This window comes from Lissotriton helveticus, chromosome 8, assembly GCF_964261635.1.
Source record: "Lissotriton helveticus chromosome 8, aLisHel1.1, whole genome shotgun sequence".
Taxonomy (NCBI): domain Eukaryota; kingdom Metazoa; phylum Chordata; class Amphibia; order Caudata; family Salamandridae; genus Lissotriton; species Lissotriton helveticus.
Genome location: NC_136069.1, coordinates 365,067,842 through 365,095,529, shown reverse-complemented (window position 1 = coordinate 365,095,529; position 27,688 = coordinate 365,067,842). Strand labels below are relative to the sequence as shown.

At 46.0% G+C, this 27,688-nt stretch overlaps 1 protein-coding gene across 2 annotated transcripts in view; it reads right to left on the bottom strand.

The window, feature by feature from the left end:
- Window positions 1-27,688, bottom strand: part of BRCA2 (BRCA2 DNA repair associated) — a 480,797-nt gene that overhangs the window by 358,408 nt on the left and 94,701 nt on the right. Inside the window, exons 6-10 of one of the 2 annotated variants that reach the window (XM_078657152.1) lie at window positions 23,514-23,596; window positions 23,397-23,437; window positions 23,205-23,316; window positions 10,804-10,859; window positions 8,919-9,033 (exon numbers count right to left, since the gene is read on the bottom strand). In XM_078657152.1, coding sequence (XP_078513278.1) covers window positions 8,919-9,033; window positions 10,804-10,859; window positions 23,205-23,316; window positions 23,397-23,437; window positions 23,514-23,596 — 407 coding nt within the window. The remainder of the gene's footprint in view (window positions 1-8,918; window positions 9,034-10,803; window positions 10,860-23,204; window positions 23,317-23,396; window positions 23,438-23,513; window positions 23,597-27,688) is intronic. The other variant, XM_078657154.1, reaches the window with a different exon arrangement.

The window sequence follows — 27,688 nt, the reverse complement described above, 5'->3', positions numbered from 1 at the left end:
TGATGCACTGCTTGGTAACTATGGCTGTTAGGTAGCATGCAGGATTAAAGAGGAAAGAAAAATTGCCAGTGAGGTGTGCGCATCACCGAGTGCGCAAATACAATAGTGATGAGGCACAACTTCAAATGATGTACTCTATTTGTGGTGTGCGCATCACCGAATGCACAAAGTTCACCAGCTTAGATTGCAAATGAAGTAAATCTGGTGTGCGCACCGGATTCGGCCTTTGAGTTAGTAATGGCCCAATCTGAGATGGCCCTCAGTATGTCCGATGTGTAGGCGTACGTCTGTCGTAGACGTAGGCTGTGCTGGTAGAGGAACTCGTCACATGACCTGTGACGACAGCGGTCCGTGTCTAGGCAACAGTGAGTGCCTGCACGCACCACTGCAACTCCTCGAGGGCGGCAAAAAGCCACAGGGGCACTGATCATGCGCACACCCAAATACAACACTGGCCAAAGCCCCCAACAACAATTGGGGTTCAGACACGGTGCTCCGTGCCCTCATGCTGATCAAACTGCTCAGCGAACCAGGCAGTGGAAAATCTTCTAGACTGCATGAAACTCCAAATCCAAGGCAGTTCGGGGAGGTTGGCGTGGCGCAGCTCCAAACACTCCACAGAAGGGGGAGATGAAGGTAGAAGACAACTTTTTGCCACTGAAGAGAAGACAACAAGGGAGGATTGCTGTCTTTATTCCGTCTGGCATCCTTCAACCCCCGGCAGAAACTGCCGCTAGACCCACACTCCACATTCCAAGCAAGAACCCCCACGAGCTCCCACCCACAACACAATCTAGATCCCAACAGGCAGCCTAGAGAATACTCTCCCACATAAGTTGTCTGCACAGTACAAGTATTCCTACCCTATCTAAAATAGGATTAAACTCCTCTTAGAGATTTCCTGATTAGCACGCATGGAAAAAAGATTTTTTATATGACCCTCACAAACTTAATAGTGACATGCTTCATCATCGCGTCCACCTCAGGCCCTAAAAGCTGAGGTAGGCTCAATTGTATTTCAGGGAGCACTGATGAGAACCTCCCGGGGAGGCTAAAGATAAAAATGCCCATTGAGGGTCTATAAAACTTTATAAATAAATAAATAGATAAGGATATCCCATTATTAGTGATGCTCGATAATAAGGGGGAAAAAGAAGGCATGTAAAGGCTTATTATGGTCGTATGACACTCACTTATATTCTTATATTGTCACAACAAGTTTCAATCCTACTGCTGGCCTACATGAGGTCCTGGGCTTTCATCAGGTTTTTATTAATTTGTGTGTGCTCGGATTTGTTGCAGTAATGGCTAATTTATGTGCAAATCACATGCAGTATTAGTATTATACATAGCATATGGAGACATGTCTGACAATGCTTGTTGGCAAAGTAATCAATGCACACTTGGGTCACTATCAAGGCTTCTCAGGAGGCTAGGTAGTATGACCCTGTAGTCACACAGTAATCAAGGGTACCATGCCTCAGTCTCACCCTATTTGGGATCTGCTCCTTCTCGGCTCTGAAAACAAATCCGAGGCACACAAACATTCTTTAAGTTCTGATGAAAGCCCAGGACCTCATGTAGGCCAGGCCAGCAGTAGGGCTGAAATATGTTAAGTGAGGGTCATAGGACCATAATAAACCTAGACATCCCTCCTTCCGTGTTCCTTTTTAAAAAAAGAAATCATACTAATGCAGGGTCACTAATAAAGGGATATACTTGCCCCTAGATAGGCATTTTTAGACTCTAAGGTAAGTTCTCATAAGTATACGCAGGCCCGAGCTCACAATAAATAGTCGTCATTTGTTAAATCAAGACCAGTACATTGCATAAGATAATTCAAAAAAGGCTTCTTGTATTTTAATTTTCTTTCTTTGGTTGATCCAGCCAACACGTGTTTTGTCGTCCGGAATAGCCCACAACTTCCTCAGGTCTGTGTTGATGCAAAAAAGTTAATAAGCGTGCTGGTTATAATTCCGTCCCGGCCAAGGAGGTAGGGAAAAGGTAAAGATGCTCCAAGTTTCTAATCCTCAATGTGATCTAAAATCCTACAACCACGCGGAGTAGCGGAGTTTCAGTGGTAGAGTTGATGAGCGTCCAGTATAAGCTTGTTATTGCACTTTCGCGCACGGACGTTTTTCAGCGTCCAACACCAGCAGCTGCAGCGGCCATACTAGGAGCCGGTGTTGGACGCTGAAAAATGGACCATTTCATCCTACACAGTATTTATCAAAGTTCTCATAAGTGATCCTTGAAATCAGTGGCGGCTCCTCCGCTAAGGCGGAGGAGTGTCACCCCGCTGCTCACGAGCAGTGTAAAATAAAAAAATAAAATAATGATAACTGGAGTTATTATCATTTTATTTTTAGTATTGTCAGGTTAGGGCAGGACGGGGCTTTGCTCCGCGGACGTCTGGGAGGAGGAGTGGTTGCTGCACTCTAAAGTGCTCATGACGCTTTGGCCGGCCTATTCGGGTTGTCCAAAACATCAAGCGCACTTTACAAGTTCTCCACCCAGGCTGCCTGGGTGGAGAACATGCCCAGGCTCCCACTCCCCGACTGAGTACTGAACCACGGTGCTCAGACCAATCAATCAATCGGGTTTTGTGAAGTGCACTACTCACCCGTGAGGGTCTCAAGGAGCTTGGGGGGCAGGGGGTAAGCAGCTCCTTTGGGGTCATTCGAAGAGCCAGGTCATGAGGTCCTTTCTGAATTGGTGCTAGGTGGACTCCGTCTGAGGGGAAGGGGGAGTTCGTTCCAGGTCTTTGCTGCGAGGTAGGAGAAGGATCTTCCACCTGCACTGGTCCAATAAAAAACGTGGGACGTGGCTTGGGCGAGGTTGGCTGAGAGGAGGTTTCTCTTGGGGGCGTGGAGGGTTTTGTAGAAGTGTGTGAGCAGCTTGAAGGTTATTCCTCTTTTGACGGGGAGCCAGTGGAGGTCACAGACGTGTGGGTGATGTGGTATCATTGTGGGATATCGAGGATAAGTCTGGCTGCGGCGTTCTGGACGGTGTGGAGTTTGCGGAGGAGTTTTTTTGTTGAATCTGGTGTAGAGGGCGTTGCGGTAGTCCAGTCTGCTGTGATGAGTGCATAGGTGATGGTTTTCCTGGATTCGGGGGGAACCACTTGAATGTCTTGCAAAGTATGCAGAGGGTTTTGAAGCAGAGGGTTACGTAGTTCATCTGGCGATTCTTGGTGAGTGACCAGTCGAGTATCATGCCGAGGTTGCGTGCATGGTCCGTTTGTGTGGGATGGAGCCAAGGCTGAGAACTTCTGTTTTCTCAGAGTTGAGCTTCAGGCAGCTGTTGCTCATCCAGGTCGCAACGGCGTTCATCCATTCTTGGAAGTTGTGCCTGGTGATGTTGGGTTCCTTGCTGAGGGAGAAGATGAGCTGGGTGTCATCAGCGTAGGAGATGATGTTGAGCCCGTGGTTTCTGATGATAGTTGCGAGGGGGGTCATGTAGAGGTTGAAGAGTGTGGGGCTGAGGGAGTATTCTTGGCATACTCCGCATCTGATCTTGGTTGGTTCTGAGAGGAACGACAGGAGTTTTATTCTCTGTGTTCTGCCTGAGAGGAAAGATCTTTTCCAGCGTAAGGCCTTTCCATAGATGCCAGCGTCGTGGAGTCTGGTGGCTAGTGTGGGGTGGGAGACTAAGTCGAAGGCTTCTGATAGGTCCATGAGGATGAGGGCTGCTGTGTGGCCTTGGTCGAGGAGGGCGCGGATGTAGTCGGTGGCGGCAAGGAGGGCGGTCTCGGTGCTGTGCTTGCAGCAGAATCCGGATTGAGAGGTTCTAGGGTGCTGTTGGTTAATATGAAGTGTGCTAGCTGGGTGTTGACAGCCTTTTCGATGACTTTGGAAGTAAAAGGAAGCAGTGAGATGGGCCTGAAGTTCTTGAGGTCTGTCAGGTCTGCGTGGGGCATCTTTAGGAGAGGGCTGACTTGATGTGCTTCCAGTTGTTGGGAATGTGGCTGTATCAGGAGCAGTTGATAGTCCGGCGTAGCTCCGGTGCGATGGCGTGCTTTCAGTTGTTGGGGAATGTGGCTGTGTCGAGGGAGCAGTTGATAGTTCGGCGTAGCTTGGGTGCGATGTCAGTGGTGGCTTTGTGGAAGATGTGCGGCGGGCAGGGGTCAGAAGGTGCTCTGGAGTGGATGCTCTTCATTGTCTTTAAGGTGTCTTCTGTAGTGAGAGGGGTCCAGGTGAGAAGGGTCTGTAGGGTGGCATTGTTGGGGGTGGGAGTTGAGGCGGTGTTGTGGTCTTGGTCGTCAAAGTTATAGTAGAGTGTCTTAATCTTAAGGTGAAAGAAGGAGCTGAGTTTTTTGCAGAGGTCTTGGGAGGAAGGGACGTAATTTGTTTCGCTGTTGGGTTTGGCGAATTCCTGTATGATTGCGAAGAGTTCCTTGGGCGTTGGAGAGGATTCTGTCTTGGATGAAGTTTTTCTTTGTTGATTTGATGGTTGGTAGTGTGCTGTGATGGCTGTTTTGTAGGTGGAGCGTGCTTCCCAGGTTTTGCTGTTTCTCCACGTCTTCTCCAGTCATCGGCAGGAGTGCTTGGATTCTTGGAGCTCTGTGATGAACCAGTTGGCTTTCTTGTTGTGCCTTCTCGTGGTGTTCTGGAGGGGGCGAGAGTGTTGGCGCAGTTGGCGATCCATTGGTGAAGATTGATTGCCGCTGTGTTCATTGCTACATTGTGATTGGCTTTGGGGAGCCTGGGTGCTTCCTGGAAGACGAGCGATATGAGAGAGATGGTGGCAAGACAGGTAAGTGATTTTATTTTACCCTCCACACGCCCTCCACCACCCCCGTACTGGCCGCCACTGCCTGAAATACAGTTGAGCTCACCTCAGCTTTTAGGGGCCAAAGGGGACCCGATGATGAAGCATGCCACTATTAGAGTGGATGAGGGTCATGTTACAAAGAATTTATTTATTTCATATGTCCAAATCAGGAAATCTCTACAAGGAGGAGTTTCATCCTGTTTAGGCTTGTAAAACTTGTACTGTGTAGAGAACGGAAGACATCACCTTGAATAGGAATTTGAATTAGTCCCAAGGACTACTTTGTCAGAACCTACTTTGAAAAAGGGTTCTGCTAAAGTTAATGCTTGAATCTCTCTTACATGTGTAAAGGAGGTAATAGCGACTAAGAAAGCCATTTTCCAGGACAGAAAATGTAAGGGACAAGAATGAAGGGGCTCAAAAGGGGGCCTCATTAATCGTGTGAGTACTAGATTAAGATTTCAGGATGGAAATGGAGGTAGTGTGGGAGAGATGACTCTTTTCAGCCTCTCCATGATAGCCTTAATTTGAGACCCTGAATAGGGAGGAGTGTTCCCTGCTTGCAAATATGCTGTAATTGCAACCAAATGTGAGCAAATAGATGTGTGTATGCTAGTCCTGTTTGTTCGGACTGTTGCAAGTTAAAAAGGTAGTAGACAATGTCCTAAACTTTTGGTTTTAGCGAATTAATGGTCTTGGGAAGGCAGCAGAGGACGAAGCTTTTCCAGTTTGCAGCATAACAGACTCTAGTGGTGGATCACCGAGGATCCGGAGGATAGCCATACACTTGGGGGTAAATTTAGGAACCCAAACTTTAGTATTTCAGGAGCCAAATGGTTTGGTTGAGTTGTTTGGAACTGGGATGACTTGGAGTAAGCTGGTGTAGTGTAAACAGGTACAAACAATTGGGGAGCTTCTGGTGGGGAACTACAGACAGCTCGAGGTCAGTGAACCATGGTTGTCTGCCCCGTGTGGGAGAAACTAAAACCAATGTGAGGGAGGTTTGCCATATTTTTCTGACCACATATGGAAATAGTGGGAGAGGTAGAACAGAAAAGGCAAATATTCCTGACCAGTTTGTCCATGGTACATTTTCATTGGACTTTGGGAACCTAGAGGTCCATCTTGGGCACTTTGCGTATTTTGCGGTTGCAAATAGGTCTACGTTGGGAAATCCCAACGTTGTAAGCATGGGAGTAGGACTTGAGGGCAGGCCCAGACTGGCCGTTGCGGGGACCGGGCAATTCCCCGGTCGGCCGCAAGGGTGGGGCCGTTTTTGGGCCCCTGGGGGCCGTTTTTGTGACAGTGCCGTTTTTGCAGCAAAGCTGCAAAATCGGCCCTGTAACAAATTCGGCGGAAAAGCGGCCCTGGTAAAGAGCTTGGTGGCATTCCCCCCCATCCCCCAGGGGGAGGAGGGGGGGCCGGCCGAGCACTTTGCCAGGGCCGGTTATGGTTCCCAGCCCGGCCCTGCTTGAGGGTCTAGTTACCACTTACTCATGGACTTGTTGCTGCATCCAGCTGAGAGGTCTTTTAAGTAGTTGTCCACTCCCAGTAGATTCTGAAAGATTAACTTTGTGTATTATCGTCCACCACCAAATGCTTTGTGCTAATATGGAGAGCTGGGGCGCATGTGTGCCCCCGTTTCTGAGGGTAGCATATGATATATATATATCCAGTAGGTAGTTATAGTTAGTGTTCTTTTGCCAATATCTTTGGCGCCGTTTGATGAATCTTCACAAACTTTTCCAAACTAATAACCAGCTCAGGTCAGCTCCTGTCTTGAACGTTTTGGGGGTGATTCGTCAATCGGGCCGAGCAAAAATAAGGGTCCCAAAGCGCTTTTCCCCATGTTAATTTCCATAGGAATTTTTGGAACAGGCTAGCCTGAACGGAATTACACCAAATTTGGCAAAAGGTAGCTCTTGGTGTAAATCCATTCAAAAAATTTAAATATTTATATCTGAGCACCGAGGAGGATTCGCGAATCATCCCGAGCACGAGCTTAATTCTGATTGGCTGCCAACACTCCAAACCAGAAGTGTTGGCAGCCATCTTGTGACTCGGTTACCGAGTCACAGGAAAAAGGGGAACAAAGTTAAAACTGAAGAAAAAGGGGTACGGTCTAAACACCCTGACCCCCTAGGCCTGCTCCGGGGGTCCCACAAGGACCCCAAACCCGAAAAAAGCATTTCTTTTTTTCGTCCGGAGTCGCGCTGGTGGCGCGAATCCGGACGAAAATTTTAAAAACTAAGTGCAGCCTCCCGCACTTCGTTTTCTTAAAGCCCACGGGCAGGCCAGGTCCCGGGGACAATATTTGATAATGGTGTGGGGGCCCGCGGGACCCCCACAGCCCGAGGTGATCATTATTCAAATGTGGGGGGGCTTACGACCCCCCTACAGCCCCGGGGACCGCCAACTCCCCGGGGCTTTATCATTAATTAATTAATAAAGAGAGGGGGGCTCTTGCCCCCCACACAGCCCTGGGGACCGCCACCTCCCCGGGGCTTTATTCATTAAGTGTGGGGGCATCGCAGCCCCCCACAGCCCCAGGGACCGCCACCAGGCTTTCTTTTTTTTTTAATTAAAGGTGTGGCGGGGGCTCCTGGTAGAGTCGTGCATGGTAGAGTTGTGAGTTATAGTTAGTGTTGTCTGGTTAGTGAACTCAGAAGAGGGTGTAACAAGGTCTGCTACTTATAATAATTTGAAGGTGGTGGATAAATTATAAATAAAACTAATAACTATAACTTAAGAATTTTTAAGGTTTGTGTAGTTTAAGCTTGGTTTGCATAGTGAAAATGTGTTTTCCAAACTATAACTAAGCTTTAAACTTAGGTAATGTCATTGAATTTCCATGGTTTCATTAAAAAAAAAAATGTGTTACAAATCGCCAAGTCCAGTGTCGCAAGTGGAGAGTTATGTGGCGTATCATACAGTACAGTGGAGGAGAGTGTTGTGAAGTCTATTGTCTTAGACTGGAGTATTGTAGATTGGAATCAAGTGGAGTAGAGTGGAGTAGCGTATTGTAGAGTGTAGTAAAGTGTTATATAGTCTAGTGGCATAGTGGATCATATAGTGGAGTCAAATATAGACTTAAGTAGTGAGTTGTACAGTGGAATGGCATGTTTAACTGTAGATTAGGGTGAACTAGAGTGTCAAAGTGAAGTATCATCAAGTGAAGTAACACAGAGTACAGTGGAGAAGAGTGTTGTATTGGGGAGTGGCATGTCATAGTGGAGAGGCGCAGAAATTGAGGGGGGTGTCATCGAGTGTCGGATAGTGCATTACAGTGGTGTAGAGTGGATAGGCACAGAGTGGAGGAGAGTAGCATAGAGTGTAGTACAGTGTTGTAGAGTGGAGTTGCATACAGTGAAGAAGAGTGTCGGACAGTGGAGCAGCGTAGAGCTGAGTATAGTAGAGTGGCGTAGAGTGGGATAAAGTGTAGTAGTGAGGTAGTGTAGAGTGGCGTGTTGTGGACTATAGTGGTGTGGAGTGCAGTAGAGTGGAGTGGCATAGCAAACAATCGAGTACAGTGATATAAATTGGAGTACTGTGTTGCACAGTAAAGTTATTACATTGAATATAGATATATATTCATGCTATGTGACAAGTGGGACCCTGTACGGTCTCCTGTGATGTACCATAGGACGCCCCCCTACTGCGCATCGTCATGCTTAGTAAGAAAGTTGGGTGAATATAATTACAAATAAAACAGTAGCTTACTGAGAAAACAAGAGTTAAAGTACTGTTATAGCTGGGTATGATAATAAGATCTTACTTTATGCTAATTACACACACTCATCCAGTTAAATCTAATACCAGTTTTTTTTTTAATGCCTATACAAGAATCATGCCAGTAATTTAAAAAAAATGATTTCAGTTTCAGGGCGCTAAAGGGTTTAAATCAAGAAGTGAGCTATATCAGTGCTCATGAAGGCAAACTTTTTTGTAAACTAAATCAAGCCGCAACGTACATGTCCTAACCAAACGCAACCAGCAGAATTTCATGTGCTATTTCAATACAGGCTAATATACCTTTGGTGCCTTAACCACCAAAACAATATTTGCTATGAATATGTGCAATTAAATATAACTAGTTACTTACTGAAAAAATTGTAAAATAAAAAGTGAAGATAGCTCTTGCTTACCGTGAAATTTGGCATCATTTTCAAAAGTTAAACTTTCTTTCACAGAATGGCACATGCTTGGAGCAGCAGGTTTTCCATCACCTTTGTTACACTTTGTTAAAAGACGATGTACAATCTGCAACAGATTCCAAAAACACATTAACCCTAGACTTTACAACTGTTTGTTGAGAGTGAGGTTCCAACAATAACAAGGTGAACATTGAAAACAAAATACTTTATAATTTTTTTTTTTTTTTTTTTTGGATTATAAACTTTTATTCGTTATCCATGCATGCACACAGCTTTCCGCCTACATTCACGCCAAATTGTATATTCCCAAGTGTTATAGGAAATGTAGAATATGAACACACAATAGAAAATGTGAAAAACGAAAACATAGCGCAACTACAAACACTAGCAGAAAGCACACAGCTGTACATAGTGAAAGACCAGGTTAGGCCCAAATCTTGCACTGACCAGAGAAAGGTGAAGATTTCACTTGAAGACACAATGGAATAAATAACTTGAAAGGGTTGCAGTTAAAGGCTAACACGTGTTCAGCAAGCGTACAGGTATTTTTGGCATTAGCACATGGGTTCACACGAAGACTTCCTTGGCGCTGAACTAGTTTTTGTGGGTTTCTGGCTCAAAGGGAAAATGTCCACATTTTACTAGGACAGAAGCTTAGTGGGGACGGTCAGCTCCACGAAGAGGGCTTGGGGTCCGGCCTACTAAAAACCAGAGAACGGGGTTTGCTGGGATTGGCTTGTGGCAAACTGAGCGTTAGTGCTTTAAAATAGGAACAGTTCAGCAGAGGAACTCTATTTGAATTGGGTCAAGACTTATAGTCTGGTAACCACTGTAAGGAACACATCCCCATCACTAGCTCCTCAGATAACAACTGCATGTGGATCACGTCAATAGAGGAGGAATGCTGCATCTACCAAGGGAGAGGACTGCTTTCAGATTTTATTCAAGTACTGAAGTGCTTATCAAAGGTTAGACCAGTGAGCCTTCTGTGTTCCTAGAGATACAAAGGATAAGAAGGGCAACAGGGCCCTGTCTTGGAGACCTGGAAGAAGCGATTAGATGAGCCTTTCTCAGTGGTCTGGTGTGCTAGAAGCTGTCCCTAGTATTTTGGCAGCCATAGGAGCGACCAAATAAAGAATGTCCATCATCTTAAATTCTCTTCTATGTATTTCTAAGAATGCAGGAGAGGGAGAACACGGTCTCCTCACTGGAAAAAGAGGATACTTTCGAAGAGGATCCCAGCAGGTGTGAGGAGATGGACTTCGGTTATTGCTGCAAGGGCAAAGGTCTCATTCCCCATGGATCTGTGGCTGGAGCCCTCCCAGAAGAGTGTTGTGATGAGTGGAAGCATTTGTACCAGCCTGAAAGATACTGGCCCTGACCAGGCTCTCCCAGTGTAAGTAATGGAGAACAGTTCGCTGGTGACTATTTTTCATTCTTCGTGAAAGAGAGATCTATGGTAGCATGTTTGGTAGACTTACATTCATCTTTAAACCCAACTGCTCACTAGGAATTTTTAAGGTTTCTTTATAAATTCTTATCTGCTTTGTGTCATTGTAAGGAGAGGCATGTCCAAGTTCTTCTCACCGAACCTGCATTTTAATTAACAAGGCACTAGATTACTATTTTACAGGTTGCCTTCCTCTAAAGAACAAACTATTTCTTTTACTCCACCTTCCACTACCCCCTGAAAACGCCCCACCCCACATTCCTTACAGTGTCACCAGAGCTCAACAGACCTTCAATAACACAATCCATAAGCAAGACGTCTGGGACAAGGAAAATCCTGGAAATTACGTTTGTAAATAAAGCACTGCAAATGACGCACCAAACTACTTAATTCTATTCGGGAATGTACCTTTACATTGTTACTTACAATATCAGTGCTATCCTCAAGATGCGGTGGTCCAGACAACTGATCATTTCCTTTAGCTGAAATAAAGTCACATTTATAGTTATGTACTTTTCATCCCCAATTTATTCACCCACTGAAATGCAGCATTCCACAAAATCTAGAAAACTGCGGCTATATATAGGCACGACCACCAAAATCCCATGCACCAAACTGTATCATGTATTTTATAGCACCCCTGCTTTGGCTGCACTTTTTCAACTCCAAAAGCAATTACCTGGGAAAAAATATCCACCTGACACTGCTCAGTTTAAAAAGCTCCAATTATAGGTTTTTACAACCATAAGCTTTTTAAACTGCCCAATCAATCTGCTTTAATTTCATCCTGATACATATGGATGGCCTGAAAAGGGCTAAAAACGGGGGCAAGTTCTCTTGTGGACATCAAAGTGGAGCAGTGTTGTGTGGCCTGGGCAGGCTTCACTATGAAGAGCCTTCTGGTTAAAGGAACAACTGAAAGCACAATTTTCTAAATCTGCTACATCTTAGGCAGAGGTCCAAGGGCATATTCCAGCCCAAGGATTGACCAGCCATGAAGCCTAGACTCCAGGATCTGCCGCCAAAGAAGGTTTGATTCACAGACAGCTGCAGTATGAGGAGGTGGCACTATCAAGCAGTGTGAGAAACTGGCAGTGGTGGGCAGTGTGAGGAACTGGCATTAGCGCAGTGTGAAGAGTGAGCATTAGTCGGCATTTTGAGGAGCTGCCACCAGTTGGCAGCGTGAGAAACAAGCCCTGTTGTGAGCCCCGATGATTAGCAAAATTTGAGTGTACACTGGCAGGCAGTAAGAGGAGATACGTTATACAGTTTGGGGGCTGACACTGGAAGGCAATGAGTGAAACCTGTATTAGTGCCCTGTGTGAGGTGTATGTATGGATCAGCACTTTGAGGAGCTATGATTGGTTTGCAGGGCAAGAAAATATGGGATTGTGGTGAGCAAAATCAGGAAAACGCACTGGAGGACAGTGTGAGACAAGAGAAGGTAGCCAGTTGGAATGCGGTGGGTTTGATTAACAATGTGAGTAGCTAGCACTAGTGGGCGCTCTAAAGAACAGATATTAGTGGGAAATGCAAGAGTTCGTGCTGGTAACCTGTGTGAGAAGCCGGTAATGGTGGTTAGTGAGATGAACTATCACTAGTCATCAGTTTGAGAATACGAAATTGACTTGCAGTGTGAGGAGCTGGTCCTAGAGTGAATTGCTAGTTCACACTGTTGTGAAAGATTTCAGCCCAGTGTGCTCTCAATAGAGCACCTTTCGCAAGCATCAATTTAAATAAACGTTTACATAAACAATGTGCTGCACTATAGACGAAAACTACTAGCAAATGAAGAGTTGAAACTGAATACTGCTACACCAATACATTTTGCTCCTTGTGACACCCAACTAAGCTGCAGGAAAAATACCAAAGGCAAAAGGCATGTCTAGACATCAGACATCAGACCCAGAGAAAACGTTGTTAGTTTTGCCTTGTGAACGTATAAGCACAGCGGTGATGCATTTCGTCTTCCTTCAGATTTTAGTCAAGGCTTAATAAAACACAGTTGCCTCTGTTTTTTAAATTGTGTTTTTTTCCAACTTCACTTTTCTGTTTGCAGTTGCGCTTAAATATTTGGAGTGATAAACAATGGCTCAGGTTCTACTGTTCTTGTATTAATAAAACAAATACATTAATTTCCAACTATTGGTGCTAAAATGCCACTAAGCACAAAAAATTTACTAGCCTATAATTGTAGTTAACTGTCATGGAATGTTCTCAGACACCCATGAATAGAGCAATATCTTGCTGGAAAACTTTTTAAATTAATGAACAAGTTACTTACCTTATGTAATGCTTTTTCCAGTAGAAACTTTATCTAACCGAAGATTGAGCAGTACCTCTGCGTGGCAGTAGGTGGCATCGTTCAGCTCTGCGTCAAAAGCGGCATTGTAGTGCTCACATATACTCTTCCCTAGGGTGCTAACATCAGTTTCTTTTCTGAGTATTCCGCGCCAAATACACAGAGCTCAAAAACAATGCTTCTGTTGCAACCAGTCAGCAGAGTCTAAAGGGATCTTTTGGATGGAGAGGCTAGTTAGCAGAGTGGGCATGATGTGAGTGTCAGCCAGGAATCTCAGGATAGTGTCACTACCACAAAAAGTGTTACAGAGGGCAGTAACTTGTTATTCTGATAGAGGCATCTAATCGCAGATTCCTCACCTCAGAATAGATACCCAAGCACTACCTCACTGAAAGTGGGTCTGAAAACTGGGATAGACCCAAAAGTCCTGGAGGACCGAAAGGGAAAAATGGCAATCATGACGGACCTGACTACTCAAGCAGTAGTACTTTGTCAATGTGTGGAGGAACATCCACGTGGCAGCTTGGCGGATGTCTAGGACAAGCATCCCAGGCGCTAATGCAGTAGTGGTAGAGTAAGAACAGTTGGAGTGAGCCTGCAAGCCCTCAGGGGGTTGCTTCTTCGACAATGCGTAGCAGATTTTCATGTAGAATATTATCCATCGGGAGATGGTCCATTTCTGCAAAGCCTTTCCCTTCTTTCCGGTTAACCCAATGAAGAGTTGGTCATCCACCTGATGGTGTTTGGTGTGATCAATACAGAAGGCGAGAGCTCTCTTAGGGTCCAAATGATGGAGTCTCTCTTCCTCCTTGGAAGGATGAGGCAAAGTGTAGAAAGCAGGCAGAGATAAACCCACAAATGCCACAATATGCCAGGACCACCCATAACATACCTCAGCTATGAATATGCGAGGGGTATCTATCATAAACATCAGGGTATACCAGTAATGTAAACAATGCGCAAGGGCATGGCCAGTGTGCAAGTGTGGCAGGTGTAGTAATTGCAAAAATATGTCTGGTGGGGAGTGCGCACAATAAGCTAAGGGCATCCGCAATATAATATGAGTGACCATTATAATGCAAAGGGGACATAATATGCCAATGGTGGTTAGAATACGTCAGTGCTATCATGATGCCAGAGATTTCATCAAAAGGGCCATGAAATACAAGGAAGCCTGTAATCTATGAAAGCCACCACCTACCTGTTAACCGGCAACCATTAATGTGAGTTTGCAGTGGTTCTTCTGGTTACAAAAGCACCGTTGTCTAACACTTTCCAGTTCTGAACCTGTAGGGAAGGGGTCGGTAGCCCACTGGGAACTGCCACTGCTAAGCCAGGTAATGCTACTAGGCCTCCACATCGCTCAAAAGGCAAAATCTCCTCTGTAGACCATTTCCTCCTTTGCCATAATGAGGCATATTACACAGAGGCCTGCAAAGCACAAAGGACAGGTGAGGAGATACTGGGCGCCAGTCAGACAAGTATCGAGATTGAAGATCAGAGTCTGCTTCACCCATGCAGGTAGCTACACCATTACTGAAAATATACTTTCCTGTTTGGAGGGCACAATGGAGGATATACAGGGCTGCAGAATAAATACTAAATATGAAGCATGATGTGGAAAACGCAAACAAATGAATGATAGCTACGGAAAAATCGGTGAAGGCTTAGGGTGACATTGCACAAAGATATCAGAAATGGGAGTGCTGTGCGACGGCCTCAATTACGAATCTGGAGTTCAAGGTGGAGCATTTAGAAAAAGAGGCTAATTCAATTGCAATATGTATTCAGAGATTATCCGCCCAACATCACTTCCTTCGAAAGTTGGTTTTGGATGGTGAAGTATAGCACACAGTGGTAGTGCTGCAGGGTGCTCCTTTGCCCAGCAAAGGTTCTGCAAATGAGAGAATGAGTGTGGGTACAGGGTTAGATATGATAGGCACTTCATTCCAACATGGGTGCATGATGACGGCTGCTACATAAAAATCAAATATGTGGATGAGGAGCTCCCAAGTGCATGAGTTCCCCAATTTGAATCTTTCTGACAGTGAGGAGTAGGAGCTGCAAGTTGTGAAGAAAGCGCTGGTGTCCCTAGAGTTCGGGCCCTTCTTAAAGCATATTGAAAGACTGAGTCTATCATGATGAAGAAACAGAGATGTTTCTAAATTCCCATTTCTTCCGGGTGTATTCCACTTTGAATGAAGGCTGTGATGTAGAACTCACATAAAGGTATGATTTGGAGGTTCCTAGCCTGGTTGTGGGGGGGTGAGAAAGCCCTGGATCCTTCAGTGACCAGATGCAGTCCCACAATGTGGAACTGTTCCCAAACAATCACAACTTCGGTCCAGTCAGTGTTCAGGTTCAGACAGTCGGACTTCATCTAGTCACCAATTTCGATCATGCTTGCTGTGAACATATTCAATTTTATGGGTGTCTTGTACGTGAGGGAGAGAAGGAGTTGCTGATTATTGCATAGGAGAGCATGCTGATGCTGTGAGAACGTATGATGCAGACCAGCAGGTTCATGTAAGTGCTGAAGAGAATTGGGCTCAGTAAGGATCGTTACAGGACTCCGCAGATGAGGTCTCAAGGGTGTAACGTGAATGGAGCCAGGCTGACTGTCTAGGTCATACCAGTCAGGAAGAAGCAGATCAAGAAGCAGGTCCTCCCTACTTGGCGGCCATTTTTAGACTACTCTTTCTCTCTTTGGCGTCCATCATGGACTAGTCTTTCTGACTATTATTTACTATCGGTACCACAGACTCTACATAGCTCTGTATTTAAATCTTCTTGTGCTTAAGTGTCTGCCTCTTATTGCAGTATTATTTTACTATTGGTATTTTGCACTTTATGTAACCTGGTGCTCTTGATGTGCTTAAGTGTCTGCCTTTTACTGCAGTATTATATTACTATTGGTACTCTACACCTTATGTAACCTACACCCTTTTCCACTTTTCCTCACCGACAGGGCACTGACTGCTACCTCATATTCTACCGGCTGCTCACTAGTGCCATACTTTTCATTGCAGTAATTTGTTTGCACCTATATTGGATCTAGTAATTTCATTAGTAGTTTAGTCCTATTTGTATACTGTATATGTGGTAAGCTGCACCTATCTCACTTTTATCCCTATCATTCACTGATCGCTACCTCAACTATTTGGTACATTATTGTAAACTACTTCCATCTCACTTTACCACTATGATGCACTGATTACTACCTCATTTACTTCGTTTACGTCATGTAAACTGCACCCAGCCACTTTCTACACCTGGATTACACCGCTGCTACCTCTTACATTATGATGTGTCAATTTGGCTCCACCTAACTGGTTGCTACCTCTCATATATTGTACATGATGTAAGCTGATTGCTACCTCTCATTTATTGTACATTGTGTAAGCTGCATCTACGCACTGTTTGTTCCTGGATTGCATCGACTGCTACCTCTTATACTTTTGGCTACTTTTGGCCACTCACTAGTGTCACTCCTGTGCCCAGTAACCAACGGCTGACAGTTTTATTGTCGTCTTTTCTCCCACACCCAACGTTACAGCCATCCTAACATGGATCTCATCGGTAAGCACACATACAGAATCAACTACCCTTCCACTCTCACCAAAAAAGCCGCTAAACGCTTTAAACATAGTTTCTTGAGGTCGCACCCTGAAACACCCTTTGCCGACACCTACTTCTCACCGGGCAATGGAGCCCTGAACATTGATATCATCTTCCACACCTCACGCACAGCCCAATGGAGAAAAGCGTTTCTAACCCTACTCACCGTCTCCACCACCAGGAAAACAGCTCATGGCATAACTCTCTCTATCACACCTTCCCAACTCTTCCCTGGCAGAACCACCATTACCATCTACAATAACGGGATTGTCCTAATTCAATCCACGGACAAGAACCTGGAACTACTAGACAACCTGTTCCCCAAGTTCAAAGAGCACCTTTCCAAGATGCGGACCTCCACCCAGAACTCTACCAGCACTATCACCCCTGACGTCGCAGCCCCCACCCACAACACTTCTAACATAGCTCAGCGCCGGATCCACACGCACCTCACCTCACCTCTACCCCCAGCACCCTAGTCAATCGCCCACCTGCTGTTACCGCCCCACACTCCCCAAGCGCAGTCACCAATCTCTCCCCCTCATACACTAGCCGCCCCTCTAACAATACCCCTTTGACCCCCACTCATACCTCCCCATCCCTCTCTCCCCTGACATAACAACCCCCACCCACAACACCTCCTACCTAGATCAGAACCAGAACAGCACGCGCAATGACAAATGCTACCCTTTGTTCCCCCCCACTCTCAGTCCCCACGTGAGTACACCCCCCCCCATACATCCTCGATACACCCACATCCTCGATTCCCCCACGCCCCCTTCCCCCCACGCTACACCCCCCATGAACGCTTCTGAACACACCACCGTCCGAAGTTTATCTCCCCCCCCCCCTTCCCTCCCCCCCAAGGCAGATCCATCTCCCTCCCCAGCTCCCTCCCCACTCTCACTCACGACACCACCACCCTCGCAACCAGTCCCACAGAACATACCGCCTCTCTTACCTTAGCATCCCCTTCTCTCTCCCCTCCCATTCTCAGCCCCCACTACCTTCCTGCCACCCCCACTGTCTTCAGCCTTCACTCTCTCTTCAACTCACCGGCACCGTCTCCCACTGACGACACTACCTATGCCTCCCACCCTCCCCCTACTTCACCCACACCCCTCGCCCACAAACCCGCCCACACTTCGAATGCCATCCCACTCATTATCACCGCAGAACCTTCCAACAACGCTAGCATATCCCCCCTCGATACCCTGCCCGCTTTATAGCTCACTACTCAACCATTCACCAATGGCTCTCACCATCAACGCCATCTCCAATCCTCCTCTTGACCTGACTTTATCTACCCTCCAACAAGTCAAAGAGGATCTCCTACAAGTCAAAAAAGATGTCCACGCAATCAAAGACCTTCTCTTCTCACAGCCCAGTCTACCTCCCACCATCCCACTACCCTACAAACGACGCACCCTCCCTACATACCCTCGCCTCCAACGACCCCCGAGATGGCGACTATCCCCGTTCGCAATAACTCCCACCGCCCCCGCCGTGTCCTCAACTCACTGTCTGACCGCGACCTATGCTCTCTCCTACGCTCTTATGGCCCAGGTCCGGTAAAACACATATCCAACACACACATCCCCATACCCACAATTCTCTCAAATGCTCTGAGGCTCCCAACCCATAGCAACAGAGGTTCCATCCCTAACAACCTCAGAAAAGTCCCCCTCTCTCTAGAAGGCTCGACCACCCTTCTCACTCCCAAACTCAAATGCATCCTACTCAACTGCAGATCGGCCCAGAGACACTCCTCCGACATCGCTGATCTCGTCTCAGCAATGGATCTGGACCTAGCCATTCTGACTGAAACGTGGCTTACTGAAGCCTCTACCCCGATAATGGACATATTAGTCCCCCCCAATTATCACATCATTAGACTGGACAGGCCTGGCAAGACGGGTGGGGGAATTGCATGCATTTTTAGGAGCAACCTCTCCGTTACTAAAGCCGCCTCCCCCTCCCTTACTTCCTGTGAACTCCTCTGCCTCGATATCACCAGCGAGGGCAAACAAGTTTGTGCTTTACATCTCATCTATCACCCGCCTGGTGACAACCTCATATTCATCCAACAACTCATGGACACGATCACATCCAATGCCGGTCGGCAGATCACCCAAGTCTACCTGGGTGACTTTAACCTCCACTGGAATGATCAGAAAGACACAGCGGTGAATAGTCTCAAAACTTTCCTTAATGCGCTTGACCTCACCCAAATATGCGATAGACCAACACAGGACAAAGGCTCGATACTCGATCTCATCATCGCCAAAGAGGACTCTACCCAACTGGAGGCGATCCAACCCTGCGACTGGTCAGATCACCACATTATCACCTTCTTTATCAACGAAAAAGTTAAACCTAACCCGGCTCAACCCACCAAATCCAAAACCTGGAAAAGGGACATGAAGAATCTTAACCCCACTACCCTGCCTCCCCACATCGGCAGTCTCCTCCTTCCGCCTTCAGGTGTCTCGGATGTTCAATCACTGACCGACCACTACCTTGACTCTATGAATTCAATAGTCAATGAAGTCGCTCCATTGCAACTGAAGAGAGTCTCCACCAAAATTTCTAACCCCTGGTATGACGGCAGACTCAATAACGACAGGCGTACTATGCGAATGGCAGAGCGTACCTGGAGATCTGACCCCTCATCACTGCATCTAAAAACGCTTAAAAACAAGAGAAATGCCTACTTTAGGAAAATAAAGCGCACAAAGTCGGACTTCTTTAGCCGCCAGCTGGACCAAGCAAAAAACAGGCCAAGAAAACTGTTCGAACTAATCAAGACTCAAACAAAGACACCACCCTTACAATCAAACAGCGCAACAAGCGACACCCCACACTGTGAAGCCTTCTTTGCTTTCTTTAAGCTAAAGACCGACAACATAAGAAATGACCTCGTCATGGATTTAAGCCGATTCCCCAACCACACCAGAATGTCTAACATTCAACCTAAAAACAAGGCATCCTGGCTGTACTTCGACACCTACTCGGAAGAAGCAATACACAAACTACTCTGCACCCTGAAGCCCTCTAATCACCTCACAGACCCCCTACCTGCTAATGCAGTAAAAGACTTCATCCCCTTGCTCCTCCCTCTTTGGACCAAAATCATCAACAGGTCCCTTCAACAAGGTCTCATCCCAGACTCCCTCAAGGTGGGGCAAGTCACACCTATACTCAAGAAACCCACAGCTGACCCGTCTGACCTGAACAATTACCGGCCTATCACCAATATCCCCACCCTGGCCAAACTGCTGGAGAAATGTGTCCAACTCCAACTAACAAAACACATTGACCAATTTGACCTCCTCACCAATCAGGCTTCCGAGCAAAACATAGCACGGAAACAGCTATGACACACATAATTGATGACGCCCTCCAAATCCTTGACCGCAATGAGTCCTGCCTCCTCATCCTTCTTGACCTCTCTTCAGCATTTGACACGGTCAAACACGAGAACTTATTGGAGCTGCTAAGCACTAGAATGGGTCTATCGGGAACTGTTCTCAAATGGTTTTCTTCCTTCCTTCATAACAGGTCTCAGAAGTTCAAGATCGACAATGTGCTATCTACACCGGTGCCTGCAGATCTAGGTGTTCCACAAGGATCCTCCCTCTCCCCCACACTGTTCAACCTCGTCATGGAACCGCTCGCCACCTTGCTCCAAGCATCCAATGTTCAATTCCATATGTACGCCGATGACACACAACTTTACCTAAAGCTACAATCCCCGGAAGATATCAAACTTCTGAATTCCACACTTAGTAACACTTAATCTTGGTTGGCCGATAATCACCTCAAACTAAATGCGCTGAAAACTGAGTTCCTACTCATCTCACCCCCGGCGAAAATTTCCACCACCCAAACTTGGCTCAATAACCTAACAGCACTCAATGTCCAACCTACCATCGTGGACTCAGCGAAATCCCTAGGCATCACAGTCGACGCCAAGCTCAACATGCAACAGCACGTTAGCAAAGCCACAAAAGGAGCTAATCTCCAAATCAACACACTGAGGAAACTTAAACCCTTCCTCCCTGCCAAAGACTTCCAAACTGCTGTACAAGCTTTAGTCATCCCTCGCATAGACTACGGAATTGTGGCCCTCAGAGGACTCCCGCTATCCACAACAGCACCCCTAAGAGCCTCCCTGAACGCTGCCGCGAGACTCATTACTGGCTCAAGAAAACATTCGCATATATCCCCAGACTTAAAATCTCTAAAATGGCTGCCTTTTGAAGCCAGAATACAGCAAAAAATTGCAGTTATGACACACTCGCCCGTGCACCACAAGGCATCCAACTACCTCGCTCAAAAGTTGTCTATATCAGGAGGGTCGAGATCCAATCGAAGTACAAAAAATCTACTCCTGAAACCTCGTAGATTCCGGAAAGAAAAAACATACAAGCGCTTCTTCTCAGAAATGGCACCCAGGATCTGGAATGCGCTCCCTCCGGAAACCAGGCTTATCTCCTCCACTGCACTCTTCAAGAAAGAGGTGAAAACAATCCTTCTGGCCAAGATCTCCTGAACTTTATAGATACTGGATCTGAGACTCTGCATCGCTTTGTATCACTGATCACCTTGTTCTTTGGCACTATACTCCTACGTGATGGTGACACTACTACGCTACTCTCTTACTACCGACCAATATATGTTACACTTTGGTGTATTGAATCACCCTCCCGATGCCCCCACCCAGTGCTTTCTCTATCCTAAGAAATTGGTATAAGCCATCCACACATCCAAGGTTTTACCTGAACCCTTCTGTAGTGGGAGCAATGACTTGTGCCGTCTTATACTACTTGTTTACCTGATTGTATTTTGATATGTTTCTGTACATTACTGTTATCCTACTATGTTAGTGATTACTATACTGCTCCCATTATCTTGTTCATTCCTGCCGCCCCTACCCCTGTCTCTGTGAAGCGCTCTGATATCTGTAAGGATCTTGTTCGCGCTATATAAAACTTTGAATAAATAAATAAGCGGAGTGTGGGCCCTTGGATTCTGATGCCGTGCAGACATTGAATGAGGATGAGTCAGAGACCGTGTCAAAACAATGCGGAGGAGGTTGAGGGCCAGATGTCTCCTCTGTCTAGGATCCTGCAGGTGTCGTCTGTGGTGGCAAGCAGTAGTTTTGGTGCTGTGGTTTGGTCTGAATGCGGCATTAGAGGTGTTGAGAAGCTTGCAAGAATAATTTTAAATAACATAATTGGGTATCATTTCAATAGGACAATATGGGTCCATCTTACCAGGCAAGTGATCCTGTATAGAAACCCTGTTTAGTTTCAATGTCACAGGAAAATGGTTCTTATTGGCTCAAAGAAAATGTACTATTTCTCAGTTATGGTAACCTGATCGCATAGTTTAAACACACAAGAATGACAACAACAAAAAAAGAATCTAAAGAAAAAAAGAACTGGAAAAGTGAGGTATTGGCCCACTATTCTTGGCACTGAAGTACATTTCTTTATAGGAAGATGTGCAAATGTGATCATGCAAAATGCCACTACTCTACAGTGTAAGGAAACCAATGAATTAAGCAGGTTGACCTACTGCTCCATGCTATATGCTGCAGCGGGCAGAGGCAAAATGTCAGTGGCTGCTAACCAGATCAATGGATGAAGAGAGCTGACCCAAAGCTCTATATGCATATATATGTATTTTGCTGTAATGATTTGTTTGCGATCACATGAGGGTGACGAAACAGCTGAAACTGTCTCCAGGCTCAACTTAATAATGTGTTTGAATGAAATAGTCACCCCCTATTGCTTTGTAAGTGTGATAGTTCCTTACAAGTGATCCCAAGTCAAAACTTGTCAACAGTGATAAGGAGTAAATCACGCCAACAATGTAGTTCAAATCTAATATATGGTCAAAAAGGATTATTGCATATGGGTGTGACCAGTACTGTTTGTTTAATCTTTTTTTGTGAATCTCCCTGTGATTTATCAATACATTTTCTCTATTCACTTGACTTCAGTGCAATCAATTATTTTGATCAAGGTCATGTGGCATCAATCGCTGGGATTCATGGTTTAAGGTCATTTGATGTAATTTCCAGTTATGCCACTGATGTCAAAGGGGGTGTATGGTCAATTTTGGTGATCGGACGTCCATGTTGAGTATTGTGTTTTGATGTGATGTGGTGCTTGTGGACGGCTTTCGTTTGCTATCCTCCTGTTCTCTCCCCCACCTCCCTTTTCCACGTTTGGCATAAACAAATAACCCAGGTTCAGACTGATAACGCTAGTTATAATATTTGTGACTGTAAATATTATTATCAATTTTGTTATTTTGCCAAACTTTACAACGTAGAATATACCACAATGTCTTTTCAGTAATCAAATGTCTGAGTCTGCTACGGTTGACCAATGTACATTTCATAATGTTACTAATAATTAAAGGTATTCTCTAAAAAAATACATGAACAATATAGCAATTCCCAACTCAAATGTTAAATGGAAAAAAACTGAGGCCTCAGTTGGGGATTTAACAAATACGAAGGTCTGATTCGAAATGGCATGTAGATAGTGTCACAACTCTCTTTTGTAACAACATCTTGCATAGAGGAAACATTTACTAGCAATTTTGCCAAAATGTATACAAGACCATCATTGGTGAATGGAACAATGATGAAGTCTGTAAGGATATTTACTTAGTGCCAAAAATGAGACAATTTGTAAGAGCGTTGATTTATATTTTGCTGGTATCAAAGTAGCTTTGCATTGGTGGCCGGTATTTAAGTAGCTTGATCAGAGTTTTTTTAATGTAAGAAAAACATTTTCCAGACTGAAAGCTATACTGCTGCATTGGGGATTTACACTGCATTTTTTTCATTCAATAACATCGAGTACAACCTGTTCAAAATTGTAGTTACCGATAATCACTGTTGAGGTCAAAGTAGGTGGTGTGGCTAAAGAACTTGACCAAGACATCTCCGGATCCACTTCTACACCAAGACTTTCAGATATGCATTTTGCTGTTTGATCCTGGAAATATAGTGAATGAACATGAGAAAACGGAAAGAAATGTGGGTCCATGATTTAAAAAGGAGAGACAAATAACTTACCCTCAGAAGCTTTGGTGTGCAAAACAGGCTTCCGCATACTTCTGGAAAAAAATAATCCCATTAAGATATATATCAGCCTCAGAAGGAACAAGTCGGCAATAAAACAAAATTACGCACCATTTTGCTCTCGCAACGGTGTTTGGTGTGTACATTTCATAATCCGGCGTGGTGTTCTGAACATTTCCCTTACAACAGCAGGACTAAGCAAACAAGAAAACAACAAAACATGAAAAATAAACAAGCATACATAACAAGCACAAATGATGTTATTTTCTAGGCCCATTTTGACAACTACGCCCATTTAAACAACTGTCACCAAATAGTTAACATGGGGCATATGTAAACACATTCACGGACTCGATGTAATATACAAAAATACAACACTTTTAACTGTCTGGACCAAACACAACAAAATACATTTTACGTTTCGGATTATTCCTATCGAACTGGCAGTTTCCTTTCCTTTTCTTGGAGTTCACAGAAATGATGGAGCAAGCAGGTCAATAGCAAAAGAAGAAAATATTTTTTTAGTAAGAACGGGAAGATTCTGCTCACTTTTGGGTTTTCCGTTAACACAGTATATATTTTATTGCTTTTCAGGAGGTCAAACACTGTTCCTGTTTAGTCATTTGTTTTCAAAAGCATCTATCTGTTCCTTATTCTTTCAAAACAAAGACATGTAATTTATCGGTAACTACAGTTCTCCAGCGATGGTATCGTTCGTAGATTCACATGCTTGAATCACCACCCATCATCAAGCTCAAGTCTCTCAGAGACCTTTCAACAGCAGTCCCAGAGAAACAGCATAAACACGGTCACTTTTGTAGCACAATCACCTCACCAGAAAAGTCTGGAACCAGTAGCTGGTGAGGTGAGAGCGCCCTTAATTCCGTTTGCCCTACAGAATTCTACACAGCCCTCCACTCTCTCTTGAGAAATGTCATTTGATTACTATAGGTCTAGCTTGAAAGAACAATTGTACATATAACTTCTGAGCGTGGAGGCAGGAGAGTTCGCATGTGGATCTATGAACAATGAAAAACCAAAGGGAATGATGGACGGAGCGTTGACAATACAAGCACTCACCCCCAGTCAACTGATCTGGGTTTAATCCATCACTGAATCCAGTGGCAAAGTGAGCAAGGGACTCACGTCTGAGCATACCCTGCCAACTTATGGCGAACAAAGAAAAACCAAAGGAAATGATGGACGGAGCGTTGACAATACAAGCACTCACCCCCAGTCAACTGATCTGGGTTTAATCCATCACCGTTCTTTAGCCCACTCTGCCACCCCAGTTCAGACATGGCCATATGCAAATCAGTCTGACCCTGTGCCTCATGGGAACAGTCCAGCCCGAACTGCCAAGCCATGCCTTCCCTGGACCGGAAACAAGCTACCGAGGACCGGTTTCTGGCATTTCAGCCGTCTTCAGACCGGCTTGCTTGAATCCAGTGGCAAAGTGAGCAAGGGACTCACGTCTGAGCATACCCTGCCAACTTATGGCGAACAAAGAAAAACCAAAGAAAATGATGGACGGAGCGTTGACAATACAAGCACTCACCCCCAGCCAACTGATCGGGGTTTAATACATCACCGTTCTTTAGCCCACCATGCCAACCCAGTTAAGACATGGCCATATGTAAATCAGTCTGACCCTGTGCCTCATGGGAACAGTCCAGCCCGAACTGCCAAGCCATGCCTTCCCTGGACCTGAAACAAGCTACCGCGGACCGGTTTCTGGCATTTCAGCCGTCTTCAGCCCGGCTTGTTTGAATCCAGTGGCAAAGTGAGCAAGGGACTCACGTCTGAGCATACCCTGCCAACTTATGGCAAACAAAGAAAAACCAAAGGAAATGATGGACGGAGCGTTGACAATACAAGCACTCACCCCCAGTCAACTGATCTGGGTTTAATCCATCACGTTCTATAGCCCACTCTGCCACCCCAGTTCAGACATGGCCACATGCAAATCAGTCTGACCCTGTGCCTCATGGGAACAGTCCAGCCCGAACTGCCAAGTCATGCCTTCGCTGGACCGGAAACAAGCTACCGAGGACCGATTTCTGGCATTTCAGCCGTCTTCAGCCCGGCTTGCTTGAATCCAGTGGCAAAGTGAGCAAGGGACTCACGTCTGAGCATACCCTACCAACTTATGGCGAACAAAGAAAAACCAAAGGAAATGATGGACGGAGCGTTGACAATACAAGCACTCACCCCCAGTCAACTGATCTGGGTTTAATCCATTACCGTTCTTTAGCCCACTCTGCCACCCCAGTTCAGACATGGCCACATGCAAATCAGTCTGACCCTGTGCCTCATGGGAACAGTCCAGCCCGAACTGCCAAGCCTTGCCTTCCCTGGACCGGAAACAAGCTACCGAGGACCGGTTTCTGGCATTTCAGCCGTCTTCAGCCCGGCTTGCTTGAATCCAGTGGCAAAGGGAGCAAGGGACTCACGTCTGAGCATACCCTGCCAACTTATGGCGAACAAAGAAAAACCAAAAGAAATGATGGACGGAGCGTTGACAATACAAGCACTCACCCCCAGTCAACTGATCTGGGTTTAATCCATCACCGTTCTTTAGCCCACTCTGCCACCCCAGTTCAGACATGGCCACATGCAAATCAGTCTGACCCTGTGCCTCATGGGAACAGTCCAGCCCGAACTGCCAAGCCATGCCTTCCCTGGACCTGAAACAAGCTACAGCGGACCGGTTTCTGGCATTTCAGCCGTCTTCAGCCCGGCTTGCTTGAATCCAGTGGCAAAGTGAGCAAGGGACTCACGTCTGAGCATACCCTGCCAACTTATGGCAAACAAAGAAAAACCAAAGGAAATGATGGACGGAGCGTTGACAATACAAGCACTCACCCCCAGTCAACTGATCTGGGTTTAATCCATCACGTTCTTTAGCCCACTCTGCCACCCCAATTCAGACATGGCCACATGCAAATCAGTCTGACCCTGTGCCTCATGGGAACAGTCCAGCCCGAACTGCCAAGTCATGCCTTCGCTGGACCGGAAACAAGCTACCGAGGACCGTTTTCTGGCATTTCAGCCGTCTTCAGCCCGGCTTGCTTGAATCCAGTGGCAAAGTGAGCAAGGGACTCACGTCTGAGCATACCCTACCAACTTATGGCGAACAAAGAAAAACCAAAGGAAATGATGGACGGAGCGTTGACAATACAAGCACTCACCCCCAGTCAACTGATCTGGGTTTAATCCATCACCGTTCTTTAGCCCACTCTGCCACCCCAGTTCAGACATGGCCACATGCAAATCAGTCTGACCCTGTGCCTCATGGGAACAGTCCAGCCCGAACTGCCAAGCCTTGCCTCCCTGGACCGGAAACAAGCTACCGAGGGCCGGTTTCTGGCATTTCAGCCGTCTTCAGCCCGGCTTGCTTGAATCCAGTGGCAAAGTGAGCAAGGGACTCACGTCTGAGCATACCCTGCCAACTTATGGCGAACAAAGAAAAACCAAAGGAAATGATGGACGGAGCGTTGACAATACAAGCACTCACCCCCAGTCAACTGATCTGGGTTTAATCCATCACCGTTCTTTAGCCCACTCTGCCACCCCAGTTCAGACATGGCCATATGCAAATCAGTCTGACCCTGTGCCTCATGGGAACAGTCCAGCCCGAACTGCCAAGCCATGCCTTCCCTGGACCGGAAACAAGCTACCGAGGACCGGTTTCTGGCATGTCAGCCGTCTTCAGCCCGGCTTGCTTGAATCCAGTGTCAAAGTGAGCAAGGGACTCACGTCTGAGCATACCCTGACAACTTATGGCGAACAAAGAAAAACCAAAGGAAATGATGGACGGAGCATTGACAATACAAGCACTCACCCCCAGTCAACTGATCAGGGTTTAATCCATCACCGTTCTTTAGCCCACTCTGCAACCCCGGTTCAGACATCGCCATATGCAAATCAGTCTGACCCTGTGCCTCATGGGAACAGTCCAGCCCGAACTGCCAAGCCATGCCTTCCCTGGACCGGAAACAAGCTACCGAGGACCGGTTTCTGGCATTTCAGCCGTCTTCAGCCCGGCTTGCTTGAATCCAGTGGCAAAGTGAGCAAGGGACTCACGTCTGAGCATACCCTGCCAACTTATGGCGAACAAAGAAAGACCAAAGGAAATGATGGACGGAGCGTTGACCATACAAGCACTCACCCCAAGTCAACTGATCTGGGTTTAATCCATCACCGTTCTTTAGCCCACACTGCCACCCCAGTTCAGACATGGCCATATGCAAATCAGTCTGACCCTGTGCCTCATGGGAACAGTC